At 38.4% G+C, this 22,021-nt stretch overlaps 1 protein-coding gene across 1 annotated transcript in view; it reads left to right on the forward strand.

The window, feature by feature from the left end:
- The window catches only part of SLC35F4 (solute carrier family 35 member F4), a 277,680-nt gene that overhangs the window by 230,025 nt on the left and 25,634 nt on the right, over positions 1-22,021 (forward strand). Inside the window, exons 2-3 of the mRNA XM_018053799.1 lie at positions 15,791-15,976; positions 20,869-21,166. Coding sequence (XP_017909288.1) covers positions 15,791-15,976; positions 20,869-21,166 — 484 coding nt within the window. The remainder of the gene's footprint in view (positions 1-15,790; positions 15,977-20,868; positions 21,167-22,021) is intronic.

Genomic DNA, 22,021 nt, shown 5'->3' on the forward strand with positions numbered 1-22,021 from the left:
TTCTTCTTTGTCCTTTCAAGTTTCTAAGTGGAAGCTCAAGGCACTGTCTGCCCAGTGCCACCCACACTTTCCTGGGAGCTGCCCCGGTTGCAGCATTCTCTGGCCACTGACATTAGACCAGGAATCAGCAAAAGACACAAGTTTCTTCCTCAAGATTTTTGACTGTGGACAACTATATTTCTCCAACAAGGCTAAAGCTGTAAGATTGGAAACTTGGGGGCCTTGAACAACCAAATTTTCTGCAAAGAAAGACAGGCAGCTGCCACACGAAGAGAAATGAAACTGGCACTCAGCAGTAGGAAATGCAGATGTAAAGAAGGGACTTGTGGACATGAGCAGGAAGAGGAGGGTGGGATAAACTGAGAGAACAGTGCTGACATATATACACTATTATGTGTAAAATAACTAGTGGGAACCTGTTGTGTGGCACAGGGAGCTCAGCTTGGTCCTCTGATAACCTAGAGGGCTGGGATAGAGCACGAGGCTCAAGAGGGAGGGGTTATATGTATAAAATATAGCCAATTAACATTGTATAGCAGAAACCAACACAACACTGTGAAGCTATTATGTTCCAATTAAAAATAAATAAATTTCGAATCGCCAGTCTATGTCTGACGCAGGATATAGCATGCTTGGGGCTGGTGCATGGGGATGACCCAGAGAGATGTTATGGGGAGGGAGGTGGGAGGGGGGTTCATGTTTGGGAACGCGTGTAAGAATTAAAGATTTTAAAATTTAAAAAAAAAAAAAAAAAGAAATCTTGAGGACTCTTTTGGTGTAGATGTGGTATTTTAATCTGCCTATTATGCTTGTTAAGTTGTATTATCCAAGTGAGAATTTTTTTTTAAACCCCTGATATTAAATGGTGATTCATCCTTTATAAAAAAAAAAATTTTTTTTTTAAAAGAAATGTGGGTGCTCTGTTCAGCTACACCATGCCTTGGGTTCCAGCTGCTTCTAAGGATTAGGAACATTTCTGGTCATCCTACCCTTTGATTGCTAAGCTTTATGAAAACTCCCCATTTTTGCTAAACCAGTTCAGTTTGTATTTCTATTTCATGAAGTTAAACACTGTGATTGATAAAGTGGTACAAATGTTCATTTCTGTTTACCTGGTCATTATTAGTTATGATATATGCATTTCTTGAGAATTTTCTATGGACCATTTAAGCCATACAATGCTCCTCAGATGTGAGTAGAACAGGAGAGAAAATCGAGATTGAGAGAGATTGCATGTCCTTCTTCAGGCTCAACATTGTGCAATTATACATGGCTGGACCCAGATTCCTACCATGTCTCCCAAGATTTAAACACCCTGTGTTCATAACCACTATATTCTGTCTGAATTTCAATTAGACCAAAGTTCCTTTTCAAGTAATAGGCAAGGGTAGAAGAATGGAATTTTCAGTGCTCTTTTGTACTCAGAATTCAGCATCTTAGAGTTGAGCATCTTACCATTAAGTTTCATAGCATGCATTTTCCAGCACTGTTTTTTTTTTTTTAATTTTTTTTTTCCAGCACTGTTTGTTCCTAGAGTTTTCTGACTCAGCATAAAATTCTGCCTGGCCAAGTCTTGCTCATCCTTCACAGCCAACTTTGATGTAACCTCCCATAGAACCTTTCGTACTCCCGCTGAATAAACCACTCACTCCCTTTCTTCCTGTTCTCCTATTCACATTATAGTTAACTGGTTACATGCCTGGCTCTAATATTATGTTGAGAGGTCCATGCTGTCATCATTTGTCTAACTCCTGTACCTGACAAATTATCTGCCTCAGAATAGGCGCTTAATAACTATTTGTTGAGTTAAATTGATTTGGGGGGCATGTGGAGTCTAACCAGTACAGATGAAAAAATCATCTTTTTATGTCTGGACAATTATGAAAAATGGCACAAGGTGGCTAAACATTATGGCTCAGGTGAGCAGATGTCTTTACAAGGGGCAGAGGGACTGTCTAATGTGATTAATGGGAGACTTCCAGTCCTTTGTTCCTAATGCAGTTTATCCTCAAAACATGTCAAAGTCTGAAGACTGTTCACTAACTGTTTTTGCAATATCCAGGCGCTCACTGTGGCATATAAAACACAATAAAAATTATTTATTTGTGATCCTTGATTGCATCCCAGGTGACATTCTGAATATTTATTTTTGTTGAGGCTGGCTTTATATTAATTGAATGGTACAAAACCATACAGCATGGGCCAGCATCTGCATTTCCAGGGCTGGAGATGACTGTTTTATGGACTAAGCTCTGAACATGCCTCTGGGCCTGGCTCTTAGTTTATATTTGCCTTTTTAGGACAATGGAATAAATGTGTCCAGTGGCTCAACTATTTTCAGGTCTCCTCCACGAATCAGCAAGTGGGAGGCAGCAGGCAATGAGGTTTGAGCTATATTGCCTAAGGACCAGGAGGTACTGAAGCCAGGACATAACACTGCAGTGAAAATGGGGAAGCAAAAGAAATCACTAATTTGGCTTATAAATTCAACACTTGCCAGTTACACGTGATTTACAAACTTTTTAGTAACTATGGCCAATATTTTTATCTCAACCCCATCTCAACTTGCTACTCAGCCCATTTTGGGACTTCCTCCTTTCCACCTACAACTGCTGAGTAATCACAAAATGAAACCTGATACTCACCTAAGAAAACACAAGAAGGCACACCTCATGCAAACATAAATTACACAAGATACTTGAAAGATAAATTAAAAATTACTCTTGGAGTATCTGAAATGTCACATCTCTTGAAGGACATAGTAAGTGAGAGTTTCCTGAATTTTAGACAGCCTCTTTTCATTGAATTTGAAACATTCAATTAGAAACATAAACTATTGGTCACAAGATGATATAGAGAGACTTTGAGCTCTTCTCTCACAGGCACACCAAAATCACAATTATTTATCGACAGCCATCGATGAAAAAGACCCCAAACCTACCAGAAAAGATCTTCTACAATGAGAAATATAAAGAAGGAATCATAATGAGACAGTAGGAGGGGCTGAGTAGTGATAAAGTCAAATCCCATACCCCCAGGTGGGTGATCCACAAACAGAACAATTACAACTGCAGAGATTCTCCCAAAGGACTGAGAGGTCTGAGTCCCACTTTGGGCTCCACAGCCCAGAGACCCAGCACTGGGGAGACAATCCCTCCCTGGAGAATTTGGCTTTGAAGGCCACAGGCTTACTTCTGGGAGTTCCAGAAGTCTGACGGAAATAGAGACCTGACTTGTAAGGGACTCACACAAAGTCTACCCAGGGTAGAAGCAGTAATTTGGTGGTAGCCTGGGTTAGACCTACCCACTCCTGGAGAGGTAGGAAATAACTCCAGTTCACCCTGGGGACATAGACTCCTGAACCATTTTGGGGAGCTCCTTCTACGACATGGTAATACTATCCTGGAATTTTTCTTATAGCTTATTACCACAGAAAAGTCCCTCTGTAGCCCAGCAGTCTGCAGGCACAAGTACTGGGATGCCTCAGGCCAAGCAGTTAACTGTACACTGACACAGCCCCACCTACCAGCAGACAGGTTGCCTCAAGAACCCTGGGTCTGCAGCCTCCTCTGGACATGGCTTTGTCCACCAGAGGACCCAGGCCTGATCCCCTCACACCCGTACACAGGCAATAGATCCAAGACTCCCAGGGCCCTCCAGCCAGAGACCCTGGCCCAGGTCCCATCCATCGGTGAGCCTGCCCTAGTTTCAGATCCAGCGCTACCCACCAGCAGGCAGACACCGGACAAAAAAAACCACCACAATCTGGACCAGGCCTGCCCTGGAACTGGCTAGGCCTGGTCTCCACCCACTAGTAGGCCAATACAAGCTTCAAGACACCAGCCCCAGATGCAAGCATGCGTGCTCAGTCATGTCGGACTTTTTGTGACCCATGGGCTACAGCCGGGCTCCTCTGCCCATGGGATTCTCCAGGCGGGACTGCTGGAGTGGGTTGCCATTTCCTCCTCAGGGGGATCTTCCTGACCCAGGGATTGAGCCAGAGTCTCCTGCATTGGCAGGCAGATTCTTTACCACTGAGCCACCTGGGAAACACTTTTAGGAGATGGTGAGCAAGCAACAGAGTTGTGGAGAATTTCAAGAGTGAAAACTTAGTCTTCAGGAATATGCCAGCCTTATGCAGAAGGAGGGAGGCAGATTTAATAGACATGGAAGAGACCTGTAGGAGAGCAGCCACAGATGGCTGTTAATGGAAGTCAGAGACCTCAAATGTCAGCAGGCTGAAGTTTTACCTTTGAATGAGGTGGGAGAGAGTTGAAGAAGGTTCTTACAGGTTAAATTAAATGGTACGTGTGAAAACTAAACTGTGAAGCATTTTACCAATGTATTAGACAATAAAGCACAGAATGGATTAAAGTAAGATGCCAAGGGGTAAAGGAGGAAACTGAGGCATATCTGAGCCACGCAGACATACATGATACAGGCCTGGGGCAGGGGAATGGAGGGCAAGGAGATGAATAAAAGAATAGAGAATCATCAGTACCATTTCCATCATAAAATACAGAAAATTTAAAACATGATTAATACAATAAAATAAAAGAACAGGTAAGAACAAGGACCTACTGTATAGCTCAGGGAACTCTATTCAATACTGCATAATAACCTATATGGGAAATGAATCTGAAAAAGAATATGTATATGTATAACTTCATCACTTTGCTGTACAACTAAAACTAACACAGCACTGTAAATCAACTACACTCCAATAAAGAAGCAGTGAGACTTACAAAAAAAAAAAAAAAAAGAAGACACCAGCCCCCACAGTCAGCAATCTGACATTTGCTCTAGGACCCCTAGCCCTGCAACCAGGCCCCAGGACCTGGCTCTGTCCTCCAGTAAGTCGGCCCTAGCCCCAGGATCTGGCTTCATCCACCAGTAAGTAGACAACAGCCCAGGTTCTCCTGGATCCTGACTCTGCCCATCAGTAATATAGCACTAGCCTAGGGCCTCCAGGTTTCTTCAGTTAGCTGCCTCATGATCAGACCCCATAACCAGCAGCTGGCAGCCTCTGCACCAGGCAGGACCTGGCAACCAACCCGACCACAGCCAAATAAACCTACCAGACCATTGACATAGTTTGCTCGCCACAACAGAAATACCCACACAGCCCTCATAGAATATTTGGAGTGTACAGCTCTGGGGACAAGAGGGGAGTGTGCTGTTGGGACTCATAGGATGTCTCACCAGGAAATATAACCATTTACCAGATACATAAAAATAGCAAGTTAGGTAAAATGAGGTGATAGAAGAACATATGCCAAATGAAGGAACAAGATAAAACTCCAGAAGAACCAAGTAGAAATAGACATGCTACCTGAGAAAGAGTTGAAGGTAGTGATCATAAACAGGATCAAAGAAATTGGGAGAATAAGGGATGCATAGAATGAGAAGTTGGAAGTTTTTAATAAGTTAGAAGATAAAAATAATAAATATAAAAGAGATGAAGAACACAATAACTGAAATGAAATAATACACTAGAAGGGATCAACATTAGACTAAACGGTTCAGAGGAATAGAACAACATGAGCTGGAAGATAGAGTAGTGGGAATCACTGATGCTGAACAGAAAAAGGAATAATAAGAAATGAGGATAATTCCCTCTGGGACAACATCAAATGTACTAATATTCACATTATACGGGTCCCACAAGGAGAAGGGGGCGGACTGAGAACATAATTGAAGAGAGAATACCTGAAAACCTCCCTGGGAAAAGAAACAGACATCCAAATCCAGGAAGTACAGAGAGTCCCATACAGGACTGACACAAAGAGGAACACATCAAAACATTGTAATTAAAATGGCAATAATTGAAGATAGAGAATATCAAAAGTTTCAAGAGAACAGCAACACTTTACATACAGGGGAACTCACAAGGTTATCAGCTGAATTTTCTGCAGAAACTCTAAGCCAGAAGGGAGTGACACAATATATTTAAAGTAATGAAAGGGAAAAACCTGCAACCAAGAATATTCTACCCAGCAAGGCTCTTGTTTAGATTTGATGGGAAGATCAAAAGCTTCACAGACAAGCAAAAGCTAAGAGAGTTCAGCACCACCAAACAAGCTTCCAAGGAATGTTAAAGTAACTTCTCTGAGCAAAAAAGGACACAATAAGAAGCATGAAAATCATACAAGGAAAAAGCTCATCGATAGAGGCAAATGCACAGTAAAGGTAGGAAATCATCCCCTCATAAAGTTAGTAACAAGGTTAAAAGAAAAAAGTAGTAAAATCTATATTTACAGTAATTTTAAGGGGAGAAGATTAAAATGCAGGGTTGTTGAAATGCATTTGAAATTAAGAATCAGCAACTTAAAACAACCATTCATATGTATAGATTGCTATATAAAAACCTCATAGTAACCTAAAACCAAAAATCTGATACATACATAAAAAAGATAAAGGAATCCAAACACCAAAGATGATCATCAAATCATAAGAGAACAAAAAAAAAGGAATAAAAAAGACCTACCAAACCAATCCAGAAGCAGTTAACAAAATGGCATATCAATAATTATTTTAAATGTAAATAGACTAAATGCTCTAATCAGAAGGCATAGTGAAATGAGAAAAAACTGATTACATGGGGACTAAACAGCATGTACTAAAAAAATAAATGAGTCAATGAAATCAAAATGGAAATTAAAAAATACCTTGATACACATGACAATGAAAATACAACCATTCAAAATCCACTGGATGCAGCAAAATCAGTTCTTAGAGGGAAGTCAATAGCAATACAGGCCTTCCTCATAGAACAGGAAAAATCTGAAATAACCTGACCTACCACCTAAAATCATTAGAGAAGAACAAATGAAATCTAAATCTAAAGTCAGCAGAAGAAAAATAATAATAAGATATGGAGGATATAAATAAAATAGGGATTAAAAGTAGAAAAAAAAAGCAATAGAACCAAGAGCTGGTTATATTAAAGGGTTAAGAAAATTGACAAAAAAAAGAAAATTGACAAACCTCTGGCCAGGGTCACCAAGAAGAGAAAGAGCCCAAATAAAATAAGAAATGAAAAAGGAAAAATCTCAACTGATGGTGCAGAAATACAAAAAAAATAGGAGAATTCTATGAATAATTATATGCCAACAAATTTGACAACCTGGAAGAAATGGACAACTCTCTAGAAGCTTACAGCACTCCAAAATTGAATCAAGAAGAAATAGATGATTTGTGCAACTGGCCACTAGAAGTGAAACAAAATCTGTAGTTAAAAAAAAAGAAAGAAAAACTTCCTACAAATAAGTCTAACGGCTTCGTAGATAAATTTTACAAAACATATAAAGAACTTACACCAATTCTTCTTGAACCCAAAAGATTGAAAAGAAAGGAACATTCCCAAAGACATTCTACAAAGCCACCATCATCCCAATACCGAAACAAGACAAAGCAAGACAAAGATAACCACCAAGAAAGAAAATTACAGGCCAACATCTTTGATAAATACAGATGCAAAAATTCTCAACAAAATATTAACAAACCAAATCCAAAAACACATAATAAAGATCATACACCACAGTGATGGTCCAACATATGCAAATCAATCAGTGTAATCCACCACACTAACAAAAGAAAATTTAAAAACCACATGATTATTTCAGAAAAAGCATCTGACAAAATTCAACATCCATTTATGATAAAAAGAAAAAAAACTCTTACCAAAGTTAGTATACAGGGGACGTATCTCAACATAATAAAAGCTATTTATGACAAACCCACAGCCAACATGATACTCAATAGTGAAAAGCTGAAAGCCTTCACACTAAAGACAAGGATGCCCACTCTCACCACATCTACTCAACATAGTATTGGAAGTCCTAGCCACAGCAGTCAAACAAGAAAAACAAAAGGTATCCAAATTGTAAGGAAGAGGGAAAAGTGTCACTATATGCAGATGACCTGATACTATATATAGAAAACCCTAGTGCTTAGTCACTCAGTTGTGTCCAACTCTGCAACCCCATGGACTATAGCCTGCCAGATACCTCTGTATGGGATTCTCTAAGCAAGAATACTGGAGTGGGTTGACATGACCTCCTACAGGGGAATCTTCCCAACCCAGGGATCAAACACAGGTCTCCCACATTGAAAGCAGTTTCTTTACCATCTGAGCCACCTGGGAAGCCCCTAGAAAACCCTAAGGACTCCACAAAACAAAACAAAACAAAATACTAGGTCTAATAAATGAATTCAGCAAAGTAGCAGGATACAAGATTAACATTCAGAAATCAGTTGCATTTCTTTACACTAACAATGAAATATCAGAAAGAGAATGCAAAAAAAAATAATAAAATAATAAAATTTAAAAACAAACAAGCAAAAAAAAACAGTTCCTCTTAAAATTGCACCAAAAGAAAAACCCCAAAAACCTAACCAAGGAAGTGAAAGACATATCCTGAGAACTATAAAACATTAATAAAGGAAATTAAAGAGGATTCAAAGAAATGGAAAGCTATCTCATACTCTTGGATTGGAAGAATTAATATGGCTAAAATGGCAATACTACCCAAAACAATCTAGAGATAAATTACACATGACATTTTTTTTCAGAACTAGAACAAATAATCCAAAAATTTATGTAGATGTGTACTAAGTCATACCCTACTCTTTGCAACCCTGTGGACTGTAGCCCACCAGGCTCCCCTGTCCATGGGATTCTCCAGAAACTTATAGATCCATGAAAGACCAGAATTGCCAAAGCAATCCTGAGGAAAAAAAAAAAAGCTAAAACAAAGCAGGAGGTATAACCCTCCCAGACTTTAGAGCATACTACAAAGCTACAGTAATCAAAACTGTGAGATTGGTACAGAAACATACATATGGATCAATGGAACAGAATAGAAAAGCAAGAAATAAATCCACACACCTATGATCAATGACTCTTCAGCAAAGGAGGTAAAAATATAAAGTGGGAAATTGACAATCTCTTCAGCAAGTGGTGCTGGGAAAGTTGGACAGCTACATGTAAATCAATGAAGTTAGAACACATCCTCACACCATACACAAAAATAAACTGAAACTAGCTTAAAAACTTAAGTATGACACCTCGAAACTCCTAGGAGAGAGCATAGGCAAAACATTCTCTGACATAAGTCCAACCAGTGTTTTCTTAGGTCAGCCTCCCAAGGCAATAGGAAAAAAAAAAAAAAAAACACGAAAATAAACAAATGGGACCTAATCAAACTTATAGGTGTTTGCACAGCAAATAAAATCATTAAAAAAGAAAAAAGAAAGGGAGAAAATAATCACAAATGATGTGACAGATAAGGACTTAATCCTCAAAATATACAAACAGCTCATACAACTCAACAACAACAACAAAACAAACAACCCAATCAAAAAATGGGCTGAAGACCTTAACAGACATTTCTCCAGAGACAATATACAGATGGACCTTAGGCAGGTGAAAAGATGCTCGACATTACTAAGTATTAGAGAAATGCAAATCAAAAGTAAAATGAAGTACCACCTCACACCAGTAAGAATGACCATCATTAAAAAGTCATCAGGTGTTGAGAAAACGGAACCGTCCTACACAGTTGGTGGGAATGTAAGTTGGTGAAGCCACCATAGAAAACAGTGGAGGTTCCTCAGAAAACTAAAAACAGAACTACTATATGACCCATAAATCCTACTCCTGGGCATATATTCAGAGAAAACTAATTTAAAAAGATACATGCGCCGCTATGTTCATAGCAGCACTATTCACAATAGCCAAAACATGGAGACAACCTAAATGTCCATCAGCAGATGAATGGATAGAGAAGTGGTACATATATACAATGGAATACTACTTCAGCCATTAAAAAAAAAAAAAAAGATAATGCATTTGCAGCAACATAGATGTGACTAGAGATTATCATGCTAAAGTAAGTAAGGTAAGAGAAAGATAAATACCATATGATACCACTTATATGTGGAGTCTAAAATATGCACAAGTGAATCTATCTACAAGACAGAAACAGACTCACAGACATAGAGATCAGACCTGTGGTTGCCAAGGGGGAGGGGTGGAGGGAGAGATGCACTGGGAGTTTGGAACTGGTAGATGCAAACTCTTATATTTAGAATGGATAAATATGTTCCTATTGTATAGCACAGGGAACTATGCCCAGCCTCCTAGGATAAACCATAATGAAAAAGAATATTTTTATTTTTAATAGTTTTTTAAAATTTTTTAATTTTTACTTTACAATACTGTATTGGTTTTGCCATACATTGACATGAATCCACCATGGGTGTACGTGAGTTCCCAATCCTGAACCCCCCTCCCACCTCCCACCCCATATCATCTCTCTGGATCATCCCCGTGCACCAGCCCCAAGCATCCTGTATCCTGTATTGAACATAGACTGGCGATTCATTTCTTACATGATAGTATACATGTTTCAGTGCCATTCTCCCAAATCATCCCACCCTCTCCCTCTCCCACAGAGTCCAAAAGTCCGTTCTATACAACTGTGTCTCTTTTGCTGTCTCACATACAGGGTTATCATTACCATCTTTCTAAATTCCATATATATGTGTTAGTATACTGTATTGGTGTTTGTCTTTCTGGCTTACTTCACTCTGTATAATAGGCTCCAGTTTCATCCACCTCATTAGAACTGATTCAAATGTATTCTTTTTAATGGCTGAGTAATACTCCATTGTGAATATGTACCACAGCTTTCTTATCCATTCATCTGCTGATGGACATCTAGGTTGTTTCCATGTCCTGGCTATTATAAACATTGCTGCGATGAACACTGGGGTACACGTGTCTCTTTCAATTCTGGTTTCCTCGGTGTGTATGTCCAGCCGTGGGGTTGCTGGGTCATAAGGCAGTTCTATTTGCAATTTTTTTAAGGAATCTCCACACTGTTCTCCATAGTGGCTGTACTAGTTTGCATTCCCACCAACAGTGTAAGAGGGTTCCCTTTTCTCCACACCCTCTCCAGCATTTATTGCTTGTAGACTTTTGGATCACAGCCATCCTGACTGGTGTGAAATGGTACCTCATTGTGGTCTTGATTTCCATTTCTGTGATAATGAGTGATGTTGAGCATCTTTTCATGTGTTTGTTAGCCATCCATATGTCTTCTTTGGAGAAATGTGTATTTAGTTCTTTGGCCCATTTTTTGATTGGGTCATTTATTTTTATGGACTTGAGCTGCATAAGTTGCTTGTATATTTTTGAGATTAGTTGTTTGTTAGTTGCTTCATTTGCTATTATTTTCTCCCATTCAGAAGGCTGTCTTTTCACCTTGCTTATAGTTTCCTTTGTTGTGCAGAAGCTTTTAATTTTAATTAGATCCCATTTGTTTATTTTTGCTTTTATTTCCAGTATTCTGGGAGGTGGATCATAGAGGATCCTGCTGTGATTTATGTCGGAGAGTGTTTTGCCTATCTTCTTCTCTAGGAGTTTTATAGTTTCTGGTCTTACGTTTAGATGTTTAATCCATTTTGAGTTTATTTTTGTGTATGGTGTTAGAAAGGGATCTAGTTTCATTCTTTTACAAGTGGTTGACCAGTTTTCCCAGCACCACTTGTTAAAGAGATTGTCTTTACTTCATTGTATATTCTTGCCTCCTTTGTCAAAGATAAGGTGTCCATAGGTGTGTGGATTTATCTCTGAGCTTTCTATTTTGTTCCATTGATTTATATTTCTGTCTTTGTGCCAGTACCATACTGTCTTGATGACTATGGCTTTGTAGTAGAGCCTGAAGTCAGGCAGGTTGATTCCTCCAGTTCCATTCTTCTTTCTCAAGATTGCTTTGGCTATTCAAGGTTTTTTGTATTTTCATACAAATCTTGAAATTATTTGTTCTAGCTCTGTGAAAAATACCTCTGGTAGCTTGATATGGATTGCATTGAATCTGTAGATTGCTTTGAGTAGTATACTCATTTTCACTATATTGATTCTTCTGATCCATGAACATGGTATATTTCTCCATCTATGAGTGTCCTCTTTGATTTCGTTCATCAGTGTTTTATAGTTTTCTATATATAGGTCTTTAGTTTCTTTAGGTAGATATATTCCTAAGTATTTTATTCTTTTCATTGCAATGGTGAATGGAATTGTTTCCTTAATTTCTTTTTCTTTCTCATTATTAGTGTATAGGAATGCAAGGGATTTCTGAATGTTGATTTTATATCCTGCAACTTTACTATATTCATTAATTAGCTCTAGTAATTTTCTGGTGGAGTCTTTAGGATTTTCTATGTAGAGGATCATGTCATTTGCAAACAGTGAGAGTTTTACTTCTTCTTTTCCAATTTGGATTCCTTTTATTTCTCTTTCTGCTCTGATTGCTGTGGCCCAAACTTCCAGAACTATGTTGAATAGTAGCGGTGAAAGTGGGCACCCTTGTCTTGTTCCTGACTTTAGGGGAAATGCTTTCAATTTTTCACCATTGAGGATAATGTTTGCTGTGGGTTTGTCATATATAGCTTTTATTATGTTGAGGTATGTTCCTTCTATTCCTGCTTTCTGGAGAGTTTTTTTTTTTTTTATCATAAATGGATGTTGAATTTTGTCAAAGGCCTTCTCTGCATCTTGAGATAATCATATGGCTTTTATTTTTCAATTTGTTAATGTGGTAAATTACATTAATTGATTTGCAGATATTGAAGAATCCTTGCATCCCTGGGATAAAGCCCACTTGGTCATGGTGTATGATCTTTTTAATATGTTGTTGGATTCTTATTGCTAGAATTTTGTTAAGGATTTTTGCATCTGTGTTCATCAGTGATATTGGCCTGTAGTTTTCTTTTTTTGTGGCATCTTTGTCAGGTTTTGGTATTAGGGTGATGGTGGCCTCATAGAATGAGTTTGGAAGTTTACCTTCCTCTTTAATTTTCTGGAAGAGTTTGAGTAGGATGGGTGTTAGCTCTTCTCTAAATTTTTGGTAGAATTCAGCTGTGAAGCCGTCTGGACCTGGGCTTTTGTTTGCTGGAAGATTTCTGATTACAGTTTCAATTTCTGTGCTTGTGATGGGTCTGTTAAGGTTTTCTATTTCTTCCTGGTTCAGTTTTGGAAAGTTGTAGTTTTCTAAGAATTTGTCCATTTCTTCCATGTTGTCCATTTTATTGGCATATAATTGCTGATAGCAGTCTCTTATGATCGTTTGTATTTCTGTGTTGTCTGTTGTGATCTCTCCATTTTCATTTCTAATTTTATTGATTTGATTTTTCTCTTTTTGTTTCTTGATGAGTCTGGCTAATGGTTTGTCAATTTTATTTATCCTTTCAAAGAACCAGCTTTTGGCTTTGTTGATTTTTTCTATGGTCTCTTTCATTTCTTTTGCATTTATTTCTGCCCTAATTTTTAAGATTTCTTTCCTTCTACTAACTCTGGGGTTCTCCATTTCTTCCTTTTCTAGTTGCTTTAGGTGTAGAGTTAGGTTATTTTTTAAAAGTGTACATATGTGTATAACTCAGTTTGTTGTACAGCACAGATTAGCACAATGTTTTAAATAAACTTTAATTCAATTTTTAAAAGAATTACTAAAACAAAAAAGGCTGAAGGGATATAAAAACAAGGCCTACAATAGACTTCATATCCAAAGACACATACAGACTGAAAGTGAGAAATAGAAAAAGGTATTCCATGCTAATGGAAATCAAAAGAAAGCCAGGGTCATAGTACTTACATCAGATAAAATAGACTTAAAATAGTTAAAACAGAGACTGTTACAAGAGACAAAAAAAAGGACATTACATAATGATTGAAGGATCAATCTAAGAAGATACAATAATTATAAATATACATGCACCCAACATAGGAGCACCTAAATACATAAAAGCAAATATTAACAGACACAAATGGAGATATCAACAGTAATGTAATACCAATAGAGGACTTGAACACCCCGCTTACATCAATGGACAGATCATTCAGACAGAAAATTAACAAGGTAACACTAGCCTGAAGTGACACATTGGACCAGATGGAGCTAGAAAGCAAAGAACAAACAAACCCATTAGTAGAAGGAAATAAATGATAAAGATCAGAACAAAAATAAACAAAATAGAAAAAATAGAAAAGATCAACAAAACTAAGAGCAGTTTCTTTGAAAATATAATATTGTAAAGCAACTACACTCCAATAAAAATTAATTTTAAAATGTTATTAAGGACAAGTACATCAGATTAAGGTCTAATACGTTAGCTGCTGCTGCTGCTAAGTCGCTTCAGTCATGTCCGACTCTGTGCGAACCCATAGATGGCAGCCCACCAGGCTCTGCCGTCCCTGGGATTCTCCAGGTAAGAGCGCTGGAGTGGGTTGCCATTACCTTCTCCAATGCATGAAAGTGAAAAAAGAAAGTGAAGTCGCTCAGTCGTGTCCGACTCTTAGCGACCTCATGGACCGCAGCCTACCAGGCTCCTCCTTCCATGGAATTTCCCAGGCAAGAGTACTGGAGTGGGTTGCCATTGCCTTCTCCGGTAGAGCCCTGCATTAAGACATGGGGCTTCAAAGGTGGCTAAAAAAAAAAAAAAAAAAACTTTAGCCAGACTCATCATGAAAAACAGAAGGTCCAAATCAGTAATTTCAGAAATGAAAAAGAAGTTACATCCAGCACCATGGAAATACAAAGGATCATAAGAGACTCTTAAGGGCAACTATATGCAAATAAAATTGACAGCCTAGAGAAATTCCTAATATGTACTATTTTCCAAGTCTGAACCAGGAAGACATACAAAATACAAACAGACTAATTATCAGTGATGAAATTGAATCAGTAATAAAGAAAAGAAAAAGAAAAAAACTCCCAGTACACAAAAGTCCAGGACCAAATGGCTTTCACAGGTGAATTGTACCCAACATTTAGAGAATAATTAATACCTATCTTTCTTAAATTATTCAAAAAAAACTGCAGCGGCAAGAACACCTTAAAACTCATTCTATGGTGCCACCATCACCCTGATACCAAAACCAGACAAAAAAGAAAACTTCAGGCCAATATCACTGATGCAAAAATGTAGATGCAAAAGTCCTCAACAAAATATTAGCAAACCAAATCCAAATCCAAAGATACATCAAAAGATAATATACCATGATCAAATGGAATTAATCCAGAGATGCAAGGGCTTTTCATTATCTGCTAAGCAATCAATGCGATACACATTAACAAACTGAAGAATAAAAATCATATGCAAAAAACTTCTGACAAAATTCAACTTCCATTCATCATTAAAACCTCTCCAGAAAGTGGGAATAGAGTGAATTTATCTCAACATAATAAAGGGCATATATGACAAACCTACAGCTAACATCATTCTCAACAGTGAAAAAATTTGAAAGCATTCCACTCTCACTACTTTTATTCAACATATTGAATAAATCTAGCCAGAACAGAGGAGATACAACAAAGCTGGATTTTAGTGATCAAACTGTTGGAAAAGTGTATAGAAGATGTAATAGGAGAGCTAGTTGGCAGTTTTACCAGTTAGGAATTCAACAGTCAACCTCAGGAAGAAAAGGGAGAAGAAATAACACCATTTTGCTTTCCCTGAGGTAAACTATTCAACTTTAAGAACAGTTCTAATTCAGAACAGCTAAATCAACCCAAACACCATTTTCTAGTGTTCATTTAGTTAATGGATTTGTCTAAAAAGACCCTTTATCTTAGGGAACAGACTTTACCAACATAGCAGTTTCCTTAGAAGCCCCTTTTGTAAAATTAGAAACAAATTCAATGAATGTTCCATATATTTTACAGCCTCAACATTTAAAGTATGTTTTTCCTCCAGGAAATTTTCAAACTGATCTCTTTCTTCCCAGGTACCTCCAGATCATCAGTTACTCGATGTAAACCTGGAGCCAACTGCCCCAGTTCACACAGTAGCATCAGCAGACAACTGTCCCCTCTCTCTGTCACAGAAGATTCCTCTGCTCCTATTCTTGAACTTCAGAGTCGAGGATCCTCTGGAGTTTGTGGACACAGAGCTGAGAGGCAAAACAGATCAGGTATGTGAGTGACCTCCTCTTAAATAACAGTACAGGTGGTAAGCTTCTAGCCAGCAATGAAAGATCTCACCATTGGCACAGAATGTAAAGACGTGACACTGACTCTTAGGAGTACATGTGAGCAAAGTTTATCAAGTGGGAGGAGAAGGGAGAAGAGAAATGTACAGATACAATCCATTAATGATCGGCAGTGTACAGTGTAGCAGAGAAATAATACCAAAACCTATAGTTGGAGGGCTTAACACATGGTTAAACAATGACTTCTAATTAAGTTTATAAGGAAACAATTTTTCTTATTTTCAAGATGGCAAAAGCCAGCACCTTTTATATCAGTCCTGGGATTTAGTAATAGCAAGCTGTACCCATTCTGAGAAGAATAAAAGCACCAGTAAAATCACAGACTCTGCTCTTATCTTTATTAGGACTGCCAGTCCTTGGAGCCCTTCTAGTTTTCCCGATTTTATACCTCCTTCAGGACACTTCAGTTGCCTCCCTGATCAGCATTTACTATTAAATCAAGACCTTTAACCTTTCCTCACATCTGCCTGATCACTTACCAACCCTTGGAATATTTGGGTTACTGGAATCACTAGATAAATCTGTTAACTATATCTGTGGGTTTCCCAGTGAATGTATCATTTTAAAACATAGCTGGAACATGCATGGGACTTGCCTAGTGGTTCAGACGGTAAAGAATCTGCCTGCAATGCAGAAGTTTGCATAAAATCCTTAAAGGATGAAGAAGGACAGAAGAGAGAACTAAATAGAGAGACAGAACTTTGGAAAACTCTAAAATGATCAGAAGAGAACGAGGAACAGGACTCAGCAAAATAAAATAAAAAGGAGAGGTTAGTGATATAGGAGGTTGTTATTTCATCTAAAGTAAGTAGTGAAAAAGTATCCATTGAACTTCAAAAACAGATTATTTATTATTATCTAGCAAGAGAAATTTCAACAGAGTCATGGGGCACAAGCCAAAATGTAGCACTTGAGGAAGAATGGGTGGGAAAGAAGCAAAGATAGTTAAGTACAATATACAGGCAGATCTCAGAGATACTGTGGGTTTGTTGCTAGACTCTTGCGGTAAAACAAACATCACAATAAAACAAGTCACATGAAAAAAATAAATGCAGCTGGGTCCACTAGGCCGTGGCCCAATACTGTTACATTTTGGTGATGAACATCATACTGCTGTCCCCAGAGATAATCTCAAGCTTCAAGTCCATATTCACTTCCTATCATCATATGACCACACTTTTGCCTTCCTGAAAAGACAAACAATTGCGTGCTAACAGATGCTTTTTTCCCTGCCTCAAAGTGTCTCTGTTCTCTTGCTTGCTAATTTGCTAATTATCATCATTGCAGGGGCTTCCCTGGTGGCTCAGATGGTAAAGAATCCACCTGCAATGTGGGAAACCTGGGTTCAATCGCTGGGTTGGGAAGATCCCCTGGAGAAGGGAACGGCTATCTACTCCAGTATTGTTGCCTGGAGAATTACATGGACAGAGGGAGCCATCAGGCTACAGTCCACAGGGTCACAAAAAGTCAGACTTGACTGAGAGACTTTCACTGTCATCATTGCAGGGACCACTTTTGACTTCTGTGTTTGCTACCATTCTGATGCTGACTCCTCCTACATCCATGATTACCTCCTCTCCATCTCTTCCACTTACATTTTCAATCTCCCCTTCTCCATTTATTCCTTCGGCTTGGCCAACAATATATTAAAATCTCTTGCATCCTTAAAGTCAATAGTGACGCCAGCAAAAACAACAAAATAACTCTATCCAAAACAAGTGGGTAGTGGAAACAAATCGAAAAACAAAAACCTCATAACTTTGAGAACACTAGCTTTAAAAAATAAGCAGAAGAGAAATAATTCAGGGGACCCAGGTAAATGAAGGCATAGAGGAGGTGTGAAAGCCTCTTCTAGGATCCTACTTACTTGATTAGAGGTTTTTATGAGAAAAGTTTTTTTTCCCCCAAATGACAATATTTTAAAATGGAATCTCAGCAACTATGGACCCAAAGGCCAAAACTCTTTTGTAAAAAGTGAAGAAAATGACATTGTAAATCTTCAGAAAGTTTTAATTGGCTTTAATTAGTTGCAGTAATATTCTTATTATCCCAGTTATCTGCAGAACAGAATGTTGCAGTTAATTAAATATGGTTAATAAATTTGCCCTTTCTATCATATACTAATTACAAATCTCAAAGACTGTACCATTGAAGACCACATGTGGCATAATTTACTCTTTCTGCAACAATTTGGAAGACACTTGGGGATATTCCTAGACACCAAAAAGAAAAAGAAAAGGAGAAGAATCTAAAGAGCAGCTCGCCATGCTCTCATGAATGTTATGGTACTTAACCTCAAAATGAATCCCATGAGTTAAGTATTATTGGTGTTTGACAGAGACGCTAAGACCAGAATTAAATATATACTCAGGGCCTTCTGGTAGCGGGGCTAGGACTTTCACTAATGCTTCCAAATTCCAGCGGCCTCTACCATCAATCTGTGTGACTCTAATCAAGGTTCATAGAGACAAATGGAATTACTGGTAAATCAATTTTAATGATATATACAAAACAATAAATCTAAGCAGGACTATAGAAAATCACATTTAAATGATCAGAAAAATAAAAGAACCCTGGAGAGTCAATCTTTCTATGGTATCTACAGATAGTAAAATTAAAGAATTGTCAACAATTCAATCTAGTTCGCAGAAGAATGAGCCAATACTATGGGAGGATTTAGGTGACTATTGGTGTCATCAAAAGTACTCTATATGCTCTGACAGTGGTACAGATGTCATCTTCAAAGGTGACAGTAAAGGCAGATGTCAAAGGGATACGAATAATCTTTGTAGAATCATTCCTCCTTTATGAACTAGTCCCTTAGAATAGTGTGATCTAAAATGTAGTATACCTTTCTCTTCTATTAAACCTCATGCAAGGCTGCCATTCCTGCCAGGAAACTTTTCTCTAAACCATTTCTGAAGCTTCCAGTGCTTAAATGGGGAGCTCAAGCCTGAAACCTAGACAAAATGAATATTCAGAATAAAAAGTTTAGACCCTGGAGTCATACTGACTTGGGCTCAACCTTGAACAACCTTTAATACAAGTCTCAGTTTTTGCATCTGTAAAACGGGACTGGTAATACCCACTTAATTGGGTAGGCTTGTGTTCTCCTTCCCAGCCTTCCAACACAAGAGCTTTTGTTCTGCCCTCTTATTCATTTTCATTTTTTCCCCTCTACTCTCTGTATAACCCACATGGACATAGCGAATTTGAAGACTGTTATCAGGTACAGTTAGTCTGTACACAGCCAAGGATGCTGGTGAGCGTACTTTCAGTCTCATCTCAATGTCACCGCATCACGGAAGTTTCTCCTGGTCACTACACACCTCATCTTAACAAGTGCTTCTTGTCTGCCTCCATGTGGCCTTGTATCGCCATACTCGGCCCTTCTCCCACCGTTTTAGATGTGTTTCCTGACCTTCCTCTAGATTATGAGCTCAAGTCTTTCATTTTTGAACCCCTGGGACCTATTTAAATAGTTCCTGGTAGTCTCCACAGGACTTTGTTGAATAAATAAATAAAAGAATACCAGTTTTCATCTTCCGGAGACTAGGCTCTGAGAATTCTGTTTATAAGACTTGGAAGTCATGTAGTAATTGCCTGTTCATCCTGCTTGATTTATACTCTCCAGTGAAAAATTCGCTTTCAAGGCTTGCTATCTGCTTTCCCCAAATAAATAGCTGGATGAAAGCCTTTGCACAGTGGAGCAGTCACACCTGGGTCATTAAGCAGTGGAAACATTCAGCAGAGAGCTGGCAGGTTCTGAAGAGGAATGTGAGAAAACCATCCACTATCACTCACAGTCTGTGGGCTGTACCACTTGCGTAAGCCCAGGATAAACCTTATGCTTACAGGAGGTCCCTGGAAACACCATGGAATCTTACAGACAATTCTGTCTACCTTTCCCCGGATTCTACCATCTGGGGACTCAGGATGACCACTGCTCTCATTTAACATCCTGATAGGTATATAAATTCATTGTGTTGAACTTGTTTTCACTCTTAGGGAGAAGACCTTTATGATTGTCACTTTTGGAGAACTTCAGCTATTTCAATGTGAAAAAAAAAAAAAGCTACTAAATTTTCTTAGTAAATGTAAAAATATAAAGCAGAACTCTCTGTGCTCCCAGAAATATATTAAATAGTAATTTGTTCTGAGGTAGGAGGGGACTTTGTGCAATCCAGACTTGCTCTGTTTGGGGGCACATCCTTTTCAATTTATTATTAATCTTTGCTGCAGTTAAAAAAAAAAAAAGCTCAGTGGGAAATAACAATAAATATTTATTTCTCATTCACTTTTTATGTTGGTGAATACAGAGTTCTGAATAGGTCCTGCTCATTCTCCATAGCTGGTCACATAGACCAGCTTCTATTTGAGATTTTCCATTCTAGTGGCAGAAAGGAAGAGCTAGAGAGGTAGTGGGACCATGTAAAGCTGCTTAAAGCTTCTGCTGAGAGGTGGCACACCATACCACAGATGGTGAACATACCATCTGTTCACGTTTGTTTAGACACATCATGTGGCCAAGGCCAAAGCCTTTGAAGCTGAAATGCTCTCACAAGGAGGTGGGTAGGGTTCCCCTGAGAACAGAGAGCATCCACCAAGTTCATCAGCATCATCATGGCCTGGATAAGGGTCCCAGATACACAGTATACCTTATAGAGCAGAGATTCCAGACAGAAAATGAGCCAGTGTTATTTGTCTCTTCAAATGATAGTAGGGAAAACAAAACACTGGTGATTCTGTCTGTGTCTTTGATTTCTGTTTTATAACTTGATTTCCACACATTTGTATTCCTTTCCTGTTTGCAGGGGATGATGGAGCACAGACTCATCCTGAGAACAGCGGCCAAGAAAACAGAATCAAGGCTCGCTGCCTATCCTGCACGTCCATGGTTCTGAAGGCTGTCTGGGGACTTTTGATCATCTTGTCAGTGTCATCATCTTGGGTTGGAACCACACAGATTGTAAAAATTACTTATAAGAACTTCTACTGTCCATTTTTCATGACTTGGTTTTCAACAAACTGGAACATTATGTTTTTCCCAGTCTATTATTCTGGTCATCTGGCCACTGCTCAAGAAAAACAATCTCCAATGAAAAAATTCAGGTAGGTTTCATGTTAAATGGCCAATAGGAGATGGTTTGAAATAATTTCATGCAAATATGCATGATTTCATCTCTTTGAAAGATGAGTTGAGGAGTGTGGAGAGGCAGGATCTAAGGTCAGTAATGAACATATGAACATGAAGAAACAGAATCAGCTCCCTCCTCCCTCCAAAATTATTGTCTACAACATTCCAGGCACTGTGCTAGTGCTTTTGCAGATCTTATCTAATTATCATTGGTAGTAACAGCCACCTTTTAAGGTGGCATTAATTATCCCTATTTTAGCACAAGAATAACAGTTTTGGAGAGATTCAGTGACTTGTCCAAGGTCACACATTTATAAATAATGGAACCCAGATTTTAATCCAGCTCAATCTCTCTCTTATCATGTTTTCAAAGAACAACCCAGGGTCTCGAGCCCAGAAAGAAAAAAACAAACTGTATTAATAAGATTCTTACAAAAACACTTGCTCAGTATTCTGGACACAGTGGTGTTATAGCAGATAAAATGACTTGGTCTCATGCAAATAGAAGTCTGGCCTTGGGATGGTTTAAAAGAAGCTGTTCTTTGCTGGCTAGGAACAGAGAGCCTTGTCTGTTGGTTTGCTGGCCATGAACTTGACAGTGCCATGGTTCTATGGGTTGCTCTGAGTTAGACCTGGCTTGTGCAGCTCCATCTTGGAGAGACTGGAAAGTTGGCTGAGTCATATCATTCAGTCCTGTGCAGCACTGAGGAAAGGCAAAAGTAGCATTTGGCTTAAAGGTCCTCTGCTAACAGACAGCTTCTTGAAAAGAAAAACCAGAATCAAGGAACAGCTTCTAGGACAGTGTTTCTGCTCACCAAGAGAAAACAGTG

The sequence above is a fragment of the Capra hircus genome, chromosome 10, assembly GCF_001704415.2.
Source record: "Capra hircus breed San Clemente chromosome 10, ASM170441v1, whole genome shotgun sequence".
Taxonomy (NCBI): Eukaryota; Metazoa; Chordata; class Mammalia; order Artiodactyla; family Bovidae; genus Capra; species Capra hircus.